The sequence below is a fragment of the Larus michahellis genome, chromosome 12 (genome assembly GCF_964199755.1).
Source record: "Larus michahellis chromosome 12, bLarMic1.1, whole genome shotgun sequence".
NCBI classification, from domain to species: Eukaryota; Metazoa; Chordata; class Aves; order Charadriiformes; family Laridae; genus Larus; species Larus michahellis.
In genome coordinates, this window is record NC_133907.1 from 16,753,585 (window position 1) to 16,764,499 (window position 10,915).

Genomic DNA, 10,915 nt, shown 5'->3' on the forward strand with positions numbered 1-10,915 from the left:
ACGCAGCCACCTCCAGAAGACAGTTTGTCGGCAGCGTGGCAGAGACCTCGCAGAAGCTGGAGGCCCTTTCCCACGCCACTTGGTTTATCGCCAGCATCAGACCGTCTGTCCCAAAGTGACATCCCAAGTTCACTTTGGTGTGTGTCCCAGTGAAGGGGGCTTTTTAAAAAGCACCCTGCCCTCCAGCAGCCTTCAGGCCTGGGACTTGGCTCTGGAAGTGGGAGGACTGTAGTTTTTTTCCCCGGCACAGCAGGGAATTAGGGAAGGAGCTTGGCATCTGCAAGGCTGGAGGTGGGCTGGTTTGGGGCTGTTGCTGCGGAGCAGGAGCCGCGACCCTGGGGAGCTCCCTGGGAAAGCGCGTCTGCAGCCTTTCGCTTCTCTGTGTCCCTGGTGATTTAGTTCGTCTTTCCTTGTGTTGGCGGTGCCTGGGAAATAGAAGCACCGAGAACCAAGGAGAAGCTTTTCAACCATGAGTCACCTCCCAGGTGAGAGCATCTCCTGGGGCCTGGCAGGTCTCCGAGCACGGATGGGGCTGCTGACCCCTCTGATTCCAGCAGCAAACGCCCACGGAGCTCCCGCAGAGCCCGTCCCAGCTTTCCCAGTGCGCTGGGAGGCGGGGGGAGAAATGACCAAACCAAGGGGACGACCCCCCTCCCCATTCCTTACCCCCCCCCCCGTCTCTTACCCCCACCCCTGACACAAAAGGGTGGCCGAACCCCTGGGACCCCGAACCAGCTGATGGGGGAGCGTGGCCACCACTTTGCCCAGTGTCTCTCAGCCCACCCGTGTGCCCGCCCCGGCGCGGGGGCAGAGAGACCCTCATCCCATCAGCAAAGGAGAAAAACGATGCTAAAGCTGATGTCACCCGGGTTGGGAGTGATTTGGCTTCAAAAACAGGCTGCCCCGCTGCAAGGGGCCCCGGCTGGCAACGGGAGTGAGGTGGGGGGATGCGGTGACCAAAACCCACCCCCCAGAGCCGCCCGGCAGGCGGGCAGCGGGGCACGGCACGGCGAGGGAGCCACACGCAGCACATCTCCGTATCACACCCCTCAGGTTTTATACGCCGCGTCGGCTTCCCGAATCCCTCAGATCACAGGCTCTGAAGCCATAAAAGAGCCAGGGAGGAGGAAACAAAGTGGGTTTTCTTTCATGAAGGAAGGGGGTGTGGGAGGGGAGGGGAGAGGCGCTTTCTCTCTGTGCTACGGAGCCGGCCAAGATCCCCCCAGGCCAACGCTCCCCTGGGATGCTCACCCCAGCCCCAGGGACCAGCCGCGTGGTGGCTTCAAGGGGGTCAATGGCTGCCTGGGCGGGGGTGGGGGGGTCACAGCCAGGCTGGGGGTCCCAGCGGGGAGAGCCTGTGGGCGGCAGAGGCGATGGAGGGGAGGTCGGGGGCTGATGGATGGGCACACAGCGGCGTAGTGACGGGAGCGCTTCCCCTCCAAGCGTGACCCGATGCGGGGTGCCGGTCCTGGGAGGTGTTTCCCATGGGGGGTGCCTGCTGTGGGGCAGCAAGGGGGGGACCGAGGGGCAGGGGGTGTGCGCAGGAGGAGGCAGAGGGCCCGAGCGGCCCCGGGCTCTAATCGTCCTTGTCCTTGGCCCCATGCTTCAGGATGCGGGTGAACTCCACGTAGTTGAAGTTGCCCTTCTTGTCGATGGGCGCCTCCCGGTACATCTCGTCCACCTCCTCGTCGGTGAACCTGTCTCCCATGGTGGTCAGCAGCTCACGCAGATGGTCCTCGTGGATGAAGCCTGCGGGAACGGCAGGGGGTGGCGTTAGCAGGGGACACTGTGGGAGGGCTGAGCAGCAGGACCTTCCCCCTCCTCTTCTGAAGCTCTCCCACTCTGGAGCTGCATGGGGATCCCCAAGGATTTGGCCCCAGCCCCCGCCCTGGCTGCATGTCCTGGGGGAGGGCGTCCGGGCCGGCAGCATGGGGCTGCAGGCAGTGCCCGTACCTGACGCCTCCTCGTCGAAGCAGGCGAAGGCGTTGCGGATGACATCCTCCGGGTCGGTGCCGTTCAGCTTCTCCCCGAACATGGTGAGGAACATGGTGAAGTTGATGGGCCCCGGTGCCTCGCTCATCATGCCCTCCAGGTACTCGTCAGTGGGGTTCTTCCCTGCCGGACACAGGCAGGGGTGTGGGTGCGGGGCCCTGTTCCCCCCCCAGCGTCCATCCCCAAGGCCAGCCCCTGCCCCCAGCCGGCTGGGGTTTTCCTTGCAGACGAATTTGCCGGTGCATGTTCACCCACCCCGTGAACAAGGGAAGGGGGCTTCCGCCGCGCCCGGTGCTCCCCTCACGTTTTAACGCGTGCCGGAGGCCACCTGGAATTAAGCTCTGCCAGGTTCAGCCTCGAGGGAGGTGCAGGAATTCATCTGGGGGATATTGGGAACTAAACCCGCAGCTTTTCTCCCTTCCCCTGGCCGCTGACACCCAGCACCGCGCGGGGAGAGGGGCAGCGACATCTCCACACGAGCCTTGTGCTGCTGATGTCCCCAGCGCTGCCCCAACCGTGGATGCACCAGGGATGGTTTCACCTCCTCTGCTGAGGTCCCCGTCCCCCCAGCACCCGGCCCCTCTCTTCTCCAGAGCTACGGCTCACGGGGAGGAGGGAGGTCCCTCCCGCGGCCGGGCAGGACCTCCGGAACAGGTTTGGCTGCCAGGTCAATCATTGACAGACCTCCCAAAGCGTCGTGGAGATACCACAGGGAGCGGGAGGTGGGAGCCGTGGCCTGCAGCGAAGGAGAATGGGCTCTGGGTGGGGAACACGGCCAGACCTGCAAGTCTCAACCGGCCGAGGTATCATGCCAGCCCAGGGACCGGCCTCTTCTGTCACCCAGGCTGAGAGAAACGGGAGGGCTTTGTCCCACAGTGGGTGACCCCAGGCGATATTCTGGGGTGAGACTAGTCAAATACTCAACGGCTACTGGTGGTTGCTTCTAGGGTAGAGCTTCTCCAACCCCAAGGGTCTCTTCCCTTCTAGTGAGCACGGCTGTAAGAGCAACACACCGAGCTGCTGCCCTCGGGTGCATCCACAAACGATGGTCAACTGGTGCCAGCAGAGAAATCCATCCCTCCCCCTCACGCCATGGGGCTGGCGCAAAGCAGGAGGGCTGTGCCTCCGTGGCATCCCCCCAAAACTGGGTGGGAGGCACCAGGTCACCCAGCTGCTCTCCCCGTTTGTCGAGGAGGTGTCAGGGACAGAGGGGCTGAGGGACACGTGGGAGCACAAGGGAAGGGTCTCCTCACCGAGGGAAGCCAGCATGTCATGAAGATCCTCCTTGTCAATGAAGCCATCGCGGTTCTGGTCGATCATGTTGAAGGCTTCCTTGAACTCCTGGATCTGCGACTGGTCGAACATGGCGAAGACGTTGGAGGTGGCGCGCTGAGGACGCTTCTTGGTGGTCTTGGCTTTGGCACGTTTGCTGGACATCTTGGCGGCTGTGGTGGTACCTGGGGGCCCGGCAGCAGGCAGGAGAGTCAGGAGGGCTGGGGACAGGCAGGGCCCGGGGAGCCGGAGCAGAGGCAGGGACACACGACTCTGGGCAGCTCCAGTCCCGTGCCTCAGTTTCCCTGGCTGTCACACAGTTTGGCAACAGCCAGATAAGGTGATCGCAGGGTCGGACATGGAGACAGGTGAGACCCAGGCTCTAATGGGGCTTCCCTGGGAAGTCACAAGAGCAGGTGGCACCCGCTGGCACCCCTTCCGCAGGGCTGTCCCCAAGGGCTGCAGGCACCCTCTCTGCTCCTGGGGCTCCCTGCCTGCACCCCCAGCCCCCAAGCCCCCCCAGACCTGCTTGTCACCTGTCCCTTTTGTGTCCCAGGTGCAGGGAGACATGCCAAGCCCAGCACCCAGCAGCCCCACGCTGCCCTTCAGTCCCAGGGGGGCCATGGGGACGGGTGCCTCGGCATTTTGGGCAGAGCTTAGCCATGGCCCCCCTGCCCCAGGCCTCCCCTCCTGCTCCCGCAGGGCTCCCCCTGCCCTCCCCAGCCCGGCTCCCGGGCGATGGGGCTCCATGCCCACCCTCCATTCCGCTGTGCAAAAGCACCCCAGGCCGCCTCCCCGGGGTACGGGGGGGTGGGGGTGGCTCTGCGCAGCACCCAGCACCCAGCGGGAAGGGGTTATCTGCTCCGGGCACATTCCTCACATACCACCGCCTCCCTTCCCCCTCCATGCTGCCTCCATCCATCCATCCACCCACCCATCCATCCCACCTCCGGCCCCCACCGGGCCAAAGGGCCGTTCGCCGCCACCGCCGTGCCCGGGGACCCCATGGGAAGGGCACGAGGCGGAGGGGAGAGGGGGCTGGTGGACCTCTGGGGGGGCTGCGGAGTCCCTGCGGGGCAGGGGGAGAGTGGCTGAGCAATGCCGGGATGGCAGGGTGCTGAGGACTGGTGCTGTTGTTACAGGTAGTGAATGCCAGGAGAAGGGAACAGCCCGGAGGGGCAAAGGGGGGGGGCAGCAGTGGGATGGACAGACCTTTGGGGACACGGCCGGGGCAACGCGTGTCCCACAATAACTTCAAACACCGCCAAGGCGAGACCGCGGGAGGGAAATGTGGTCTTTCAAAGTGTGTGGGGGGGTTCCTGCCCCCAGCCCGTGCTGGCGAGCGCCCAGCAGAGAGCCCATTCCCGCCAGCGAGATGGTACCCGAGCCCCTTCGCAGCACCGAGCAGTGGTTTGGCGTCACCCTCCCACGCTGCCAGGCTGAGGGATGCAGTCGGTATTCAAGACACCCTGCACGGTGGGTGCTGGAGACCCAAATGGGATCCATACAGGGTGCTCGGCACCCCCAGTGACCACCCATGTTGCCTGAGAGGAGGATGCTCAGACCCCTCCCAATCGAACCCTGGCAAGCGTAACTCAGCGAGATGCCGGCAAAGACCCGGCCGGCAGAGGGACGGTGTCAGCTGCCAGCCCAGCACGGCCCTGCACGAAGCCTTGGGGTGAGGCCAGCCCACGGGAGAGACGCCGCTCAGAGCCCTCATGTTTCTATCGCAGCCATTTCTCCCTCACACGCAGCCCTGTGCCTCAGTTTCCCCACCTGAGTCAGTGTCTGGCCTGGGGAGCAGCCGCGGGGACAGTATTAAATTAATGGATTCTGAATTAATTCTAGTCCGCTCTGCTGTGTGCCCCTTGCTGTGGCGGGCTGCCGGGGTTCCTGCCTTCACTGCCAGGGGACACGGGGCGGTTAAGGAGCCACTCCATGTTGGGTGAAGCAGCACAAAGCAACACCACCAGTGAGCCGCGTGCCACCATCCATGCCCAGCTGCTCCAGCCATCCCAGAGTGTGCTCCGGGATCCGCTTCCCGGCTGGTTCCTTAACGCTGACGCCCCCGGGGGGGACTGCGGGTCCTTGGGGAGCATCTCCCCCCAGGGGACCCCAGTGCTGGCATGGACCAGGGCAGAGCAAACAGCCTTCTCCTGCACCCACACCGCTCCTGCCAGCCCTCCCCGGCCCGGCCCTGCTCTCCAGCTGTTTCCCTCCCCTCCTGCTATCCCTCTTTCAAGGGGTTGCAGAGGTGGGGGCTGCAGCGGCCACCAGCCTGGTCCCCAGCCTGCTGCGGTCCCCAGGCTCCCCTAACCTGGGGTTCGCGGGATGCCAAATCCCAGCTACCGTGTCAGTGCCTGCCGGGCAGCGTGGTGCCCAGCCAGGCTCAGAGGGGGCTGGGGACTGTCCCCCCCACCCCAACGCCATCCCAGTGCGGGAGCAGCGCGCCACGCCAGAGAGGCCTGGCAGCACCCACCAAGACCAAGCTGGGCCCTTCATCCGCAGGGGACGTGCTCCGCGTGCCCTGGGAGACAGTCCCTTCCTCGTCCCCCGTGAGCCCCGGTGGCTGCGGGCACTGGGATGGAAACAGCACTGCCCTCAGCACCCTCCCTCACGCTGCCCCGAGCTGCACCCAGTCACCAAATCACCCCGCCATCCCCCAAACGCTCCGTCCTTTCCCAGTGCCCACCAGGAAAGAGACGTTTGGCACCGGCCAGCTGAGGAAAGCAGCGGGACTGGAGAGCCCATCCCTTGCCCGCTGCTTCCTCCAGCACCATGAATTTCTTTGCAATGGGACTCTCTTTCTGCGTGCCCTGCGGGACACCGGCATGCGCTGCCAGCCCGGAACCGACCCCCGGCAGCGGCGTGGGGCAGCTGAGCTGAACACGGCTTCGCTGTGCCGGGCCACAGCCAGCAATAAAAGCTCTGCCGCCGGCCCACGGCACTGAGCTGAGCTTTCAAAACACGCTGAACTATCAGCAGAATTATTAGCAGAAGACCGGAGAAATAAGCCGGAGTTTTGCTCTCACCACATGAATTAACATTATCCAAATATTTACCCTGCCCCGGCTGTGACCAGCAGCAGAAGCGCGGCTTGGCACCCTCTCCAGAGAGATGGTTCTCGTTAAGGGGATTAAGTGCGATTTTGACGGCACATGGTTTTGCTGTTTGATCCAAAATATGCCCTGGAAAGATGCTTGGCCCCAAGGTCCAGCTCGGCCTGGTCATCTCCTAATTGTTCTGTTTCTGCTGATAGCTGGCTGGGACTTGGGAAGCGACTTTTTTTGGGTCAGTGCAGGAAAAGGTGCCTCTCGCACGAGACAGAAGTGATTTGCAGCGATTGCAGCAAACTGTGGTTCGACAGGGGTGAGCCGTGCACTGCAGGAGGGCTCGACGGCCACGCTCCCCTGGTCTTCCAGCCCAGGCTTTCCAGGATTCCCCAAACCCCGATGCCCAGACCGTCTCGGGGGACACCCAGCCGTGATGCCCTGCGCGTTGGGGTGGATTCGGTTGAGCCAAATGCTGCGGCCACCAAAAACTCCAGCTTCCTCCATGGCAGGAAGGAAACCCACAGAGACTGGCCCTGCTCCTGCCCCATCTCAGCGCTGCTCCAGCCCAGGAGCTCAGGGCTCAGGCAGCGGCGCCGGGGAGGGTCGCACTGGGGGGAGACCCCGGCCAGCCTGGCACAAAAGCCACGTGCCGATCTGATCACCACACTCGCCCCGTCACCGACTGCCCTTGTTCCCTCGTCCTTCTGCCACCGCTCCTGCTGGGACAATCTCCCTGCCTCCTGCACCACCGGGCTTGTGCCCTTCTCCCCCAGGAGTCAGACCCAAGGGGCCACGGGGCTGGCTTAAAAAGTTCACAAGTTGGTAAAGAAAATAGTTTCATTTTAAAGAGAAAGAGCAAAGACCCACCGTTATCAGAAAAATAAACCACCATGTGTTTCCTCCTGGGTAAAACCAACCGAGCGACTCCATCCTGGTGCCGCTTCCTGACCGTGCTGGGGAGGGTGGGACAAGCCGAAGGGACGTGGCAGTGCTGACAGGGCACGCGGGCCCCGTCCCGTCCCTGTCCTCCTCCTCCCTGCCCGCTCCCACCGTTCTCCCTGCCCCGCGTCTTCTCCTGTGCTGCTCCAGCTCACTGTCCCATTGGGCTGAGCGGGCTTGTGGCAGGTCTGGCTGGCACGGAGGCGGGGAGGGGACAGCCAGCTCCCCTTGTAGTGGCAGCAGCCTGTCCCCGGGGTGTTCCCGTGCTGTATTCAGAAGCTACGATCACCTGGAATATGCTGCTAAGGGTTTCCCCAGGGAGGCTCCACCAAAGCTGGCCCTGCAACTGCAGGAGCCACCTCTAAAAGTGCTGACGAGGCTCCAGCACCGCGTGGGGCCGCCCAGCACAGCCGGAGAGGGACATCATCCGCTCGCAGCGAGCTCCTCTCCACCCCGAGAGCCCGGCAGCGAGACGCATGATGTGCATCTGCTGGATGCTTCTGGTCGGGGTAGGGACAGAGCGACTCAAACAGCCTGGGCTGCTCCGGAGGACAGCCTGCAGGGGGAAAGGTGGCCCCTCGGAGGGGCTGCGGTTAAATCTCTGCCCAACGGCTCTTCCCAAAATTAGTTGCTAGCGCCAGCGAGCCACAACACAGCTGCACGTACTAAGAGGCAAGTGCTGGCCCTCCACAACACACAGCTGGTCGCACCTGGACACGTTACAGCACCGTGTAGCCCAGCACAGGCAGCGGTTCCCACCCCCTCTGCCAGGGTGGCACGAGGGCCAGAGTTGGTGATGTCCTGCAGCATCCCACAGTGGCACAGGAGGCACAGGGCACCCTGACCCTTCCACCCGTAAAGCTTTGGCTCCTGCCAGGCACCTCTCCCAGCACCAGGAGTGGACATCCCACCTCCGGAGCCAGCGGGACACGCGGACCGGGTTGTCATACGCTGGAGGAGCGAGCAGGGAGCAGCTCACGCCGGAGGAGCGAGCAGGGAGCAGCTCACCTTCCCTGCCGAATTTGTTGTTAAACCGTCCTTTCCCTCCAGCGCAGCCCTGCTCAGGATGCCCTTGGGATGTGGCATTGCTCAGCTCCGTCCCCGCTGCCACAGGCTACTGGTAGCAGGGGAGCCGCACTGCTGGCCGGAGGCACCGGGAGCTGCAGGGGGACGCCCCGTCCTGCTCGGCACTGCAGGATTGGAGAAGGGCTGCTGTTCTGCTCCTTTTTCGCCCTTATTAAAGACGGGTGTGGGACAGGGAGTTTGGAGACAAGGGCAAAGCAGAACCTGAGTCCCGGGCTGTGTCCCCAGCGCAGCCACAGCCACCAGCACTGAAACTGGGGAGCAGGTTTCACTTGTGGACAGGAGGAAGCAGGGCAGCACCAGGGAGCCAGAGCCAAGCGTGCAGTGACTCCCAGGAGGGAAAGTTCATCCCCATCCTTGGCTCCCACTGCACACCAGGGAACTGGCCAGGCCCACGGGCAGCCAGGGGGCTCGGTGGCAAGTTTTGGCAAACTGTTTCTGGACTAGCTTCTTCCCACCAAGTTTCTGGGACAAGGACCTCACCGTGCCCATGTGGCACCTGCAAACCCTTCCAAAGCACAACTTCTGAGGCTGCCATGAGAAGACGGTGCACAGACTCCATCACCAGGCAAAAGACCCATCACCCATCTGATGCCCGAGGAGGCTGGGAAACGGGACCATGGGCCAGAAGGTCTTCATGGCCTCGCGCCACCAGCATAACATGCCCTGGACTGGGTTTGATATTGTCCCAGGAGAATTAAGGGGCTCACCTCGTCAGGGGAATCTGGCCGCAGCGCCTCAGAGGGGGAGGTGACCGCAAACTCCTCCTACAGCCGCACAGAGCCTGCCAGTGACGAGAGGAAAACATTCAAGTGACTGAAGAAACCCAACCATCTTTGGTCAGCAGCGGTGGTTGTTGACACTTGGGGATGTTCCGCTCCAAAGAATGTTCTGCTCCAGCTGCCGCCTTCTCCTACACATCCATGTTTTAGAGCCTCCCTGGTTTTTATCAGAGTCGTAACATTTTGTACCAAAAGGGCATGCAGGGAGGGAAGCCAAGAGGACCTCAAGTTTTCACAGGCAAGGCTAAACAAAACACAAAGTTCCTCTGTGTTCAAGACTGAGGGAAATGAGCTAAGTAAAGCTTTTCTGCCTTACTACAATTTATTGCCTGAAGTTGCTCACTGGACGCTGCGGAGATCTCTGGAGCATGCATCTGGATCTTGGCTCTGGCCATTAGCAAAGACTTGGGGAGAAAAAAACAGATGTTCCAGACAGGAACAGCTCTCTCAAACCAGGAGGCGGGTGAAGCCACGGGCGGCAGAATCTGCTCTGGCAGCGCTGCCGTCCCGGGGGAAGCCAGGATGTCCCAGCTCCAGGTCATTGCGGAGTTCTTGAGAGCTTTGCTCAAGACCCATCCTCGCCTCCCCCCGTGGGACATCCCTGCCGGGCCCTGGAGAGCGGCTCTCCCCGCCTGTCCGGGCAGAGGGGTGCCTGCCAGGGACACAGCGGGGCTTCTCCTGACGCTGTGTCGCCCCCTCCCCAGGGCCGAGCCCCGCACCAGCTCCAGCACCGCGGCAGCACTGGCCGGCCGGGGGCTGCTCCCTCCCGCTCTGCCCGGGGCAGCCGCCCCCTCCCGTCCTGCCGCTTCCCCTCCGAGCTGCCCCGGCTCCATCCCGCCCGGTCCAGCGGGGCCGTCCCGGCTCCCTCCCGCCCTCTCCCCCCCGCCGCGGCTCCCTCCCGCCCGGTCCATCGGGACTGTTCCTGCTCCATCCCGCCCGATCCATCGGGACTGTCCCTGCTCCATCCCGCCTGATCCATCGGGGCCGCCCCGGCTCCATCCCGCCCGCTCCCTCCCGCCGCGGCTCCCTCCCGCCCGGTCCATCGGGACTGTTCCTGCTCCATCCCGCCCGATCCATCGGGACTGTTCCTGCTCCATCCCGCCCGATCCATCGGGGCCACCCCGGCTCCATCCCGCCCGGTCCATCGGGACTGTCCCTGCTCCATCCCGCCCGATCCATCGGGGCCGCCCCCGCTCCATCCCGCCCGATCCATCGGGACTGTCCCTGCTCCATCCCGCCCGGTCCAGCGGGGCCGTCCCGGCTCCCTCCCGCCCTCTCCCCCCCGCCGCGGCTCCCTCCCGCCCGGTCCATCGGGACTGTTCCTGCTCCATCCCGCCCGATCCATCGGGACTGTTCCTGCTCCATCCCGCCCGATCCATCGGGGCCACCCCGGCTCCATCCCGCCCGATCCATCGGGACTGTTCCTGCTCCATCCCGCCCGATCCATCGGGGACGCCCCCGCTCCATCCCGCCCGATCCATCGGGACTGTCCCTGCTCCATCCCGCCCGGTCCAGCGGGGCCTCCCCGGCTCCATCCCGCCCGGTCCGTCCCGCCCCGCCGGGGCTGCCCCGCTCCCTCCCGTACCGGCCGCCCCCCGTGTCCGCTCGGCTGCGGTCCCGCCCGGCGGATCGGGGAGCGGCGGGGCCCGGCGGAGCCGCCTCACCTGGAGCGGAGCGGGGACGCTGCGGGGCGGCCGGCGCTGCTCTGCCGGGGCCCGGCCCGCGGCGCGGCCCTTGGGGCGGGCGGGCAGCGGGGGCCCGGGGCGGTGCCGCCCGCCCCGTCCCGTCCCATCC

The 10,915-nt window shown here is 64.5% G+C and overlaps 1 protein-coding gene across 1 annotated transcript; it reads right to left on the minus strand.

Annotated features, from left to right (window-relative positions):
- Positions 1 to 1,034: 1,034 nt before the first annotated feature.
- On the minus strand, positions 1,035 to 10,915 carry MYL9 (myosin light chain 9). Its single transcript, XM_074605184.1, has 5 exons — positions 10,786 to 10,915; positions 9,050 to 9,123; positions 3,246 to 3,449; positions 1,954 to 2,115; positions 1,035 to 1,749 (listed from the first exon to the last, which is right to left on the minus strand). The coding sequence occupies exons 3-5, from the start codon at positions 3,427 to 3,429 to the stop codon at positions 1,577 to 1,579; spliced, it is 519 nt and encodes a 172-aa protein (XP_074461285.1). The 5' UTR covers positions 3,430 to 3,449; positions 9,050 to 9,123; positions 10,786 to 10,915; the 3' UTR covers positions 1,035 to 1,576.

What these genes read in the sequence shown, in the direction of transcription:
- MYL9 (XM_074605184.1), bottom strand. Translation starts at nt 3,429, where the DNA reads ATGTCCAGCAAACGTGCCAAAGCCAAGACCACCAAGAAGCGTCCTCAG. An exon ending in TGACATGCTGGCTTCCCTCG is followed by an intron (nt 2,116 to 3,245) that starts GTGAGGAGACCC and finishes TGTGTCCGGCAG; the next exon opens with GGAAGAACCCCACTGACGAG. An exon ending in CTTCGACGAGGAGGCGTCAG is followed by an intron (nt 1,750 to 1,953) that starts GTACGGGCACTG and finishes CCGTTCCCGCAG; the next exon opens with GCTTCATCCACGAGGACCAT.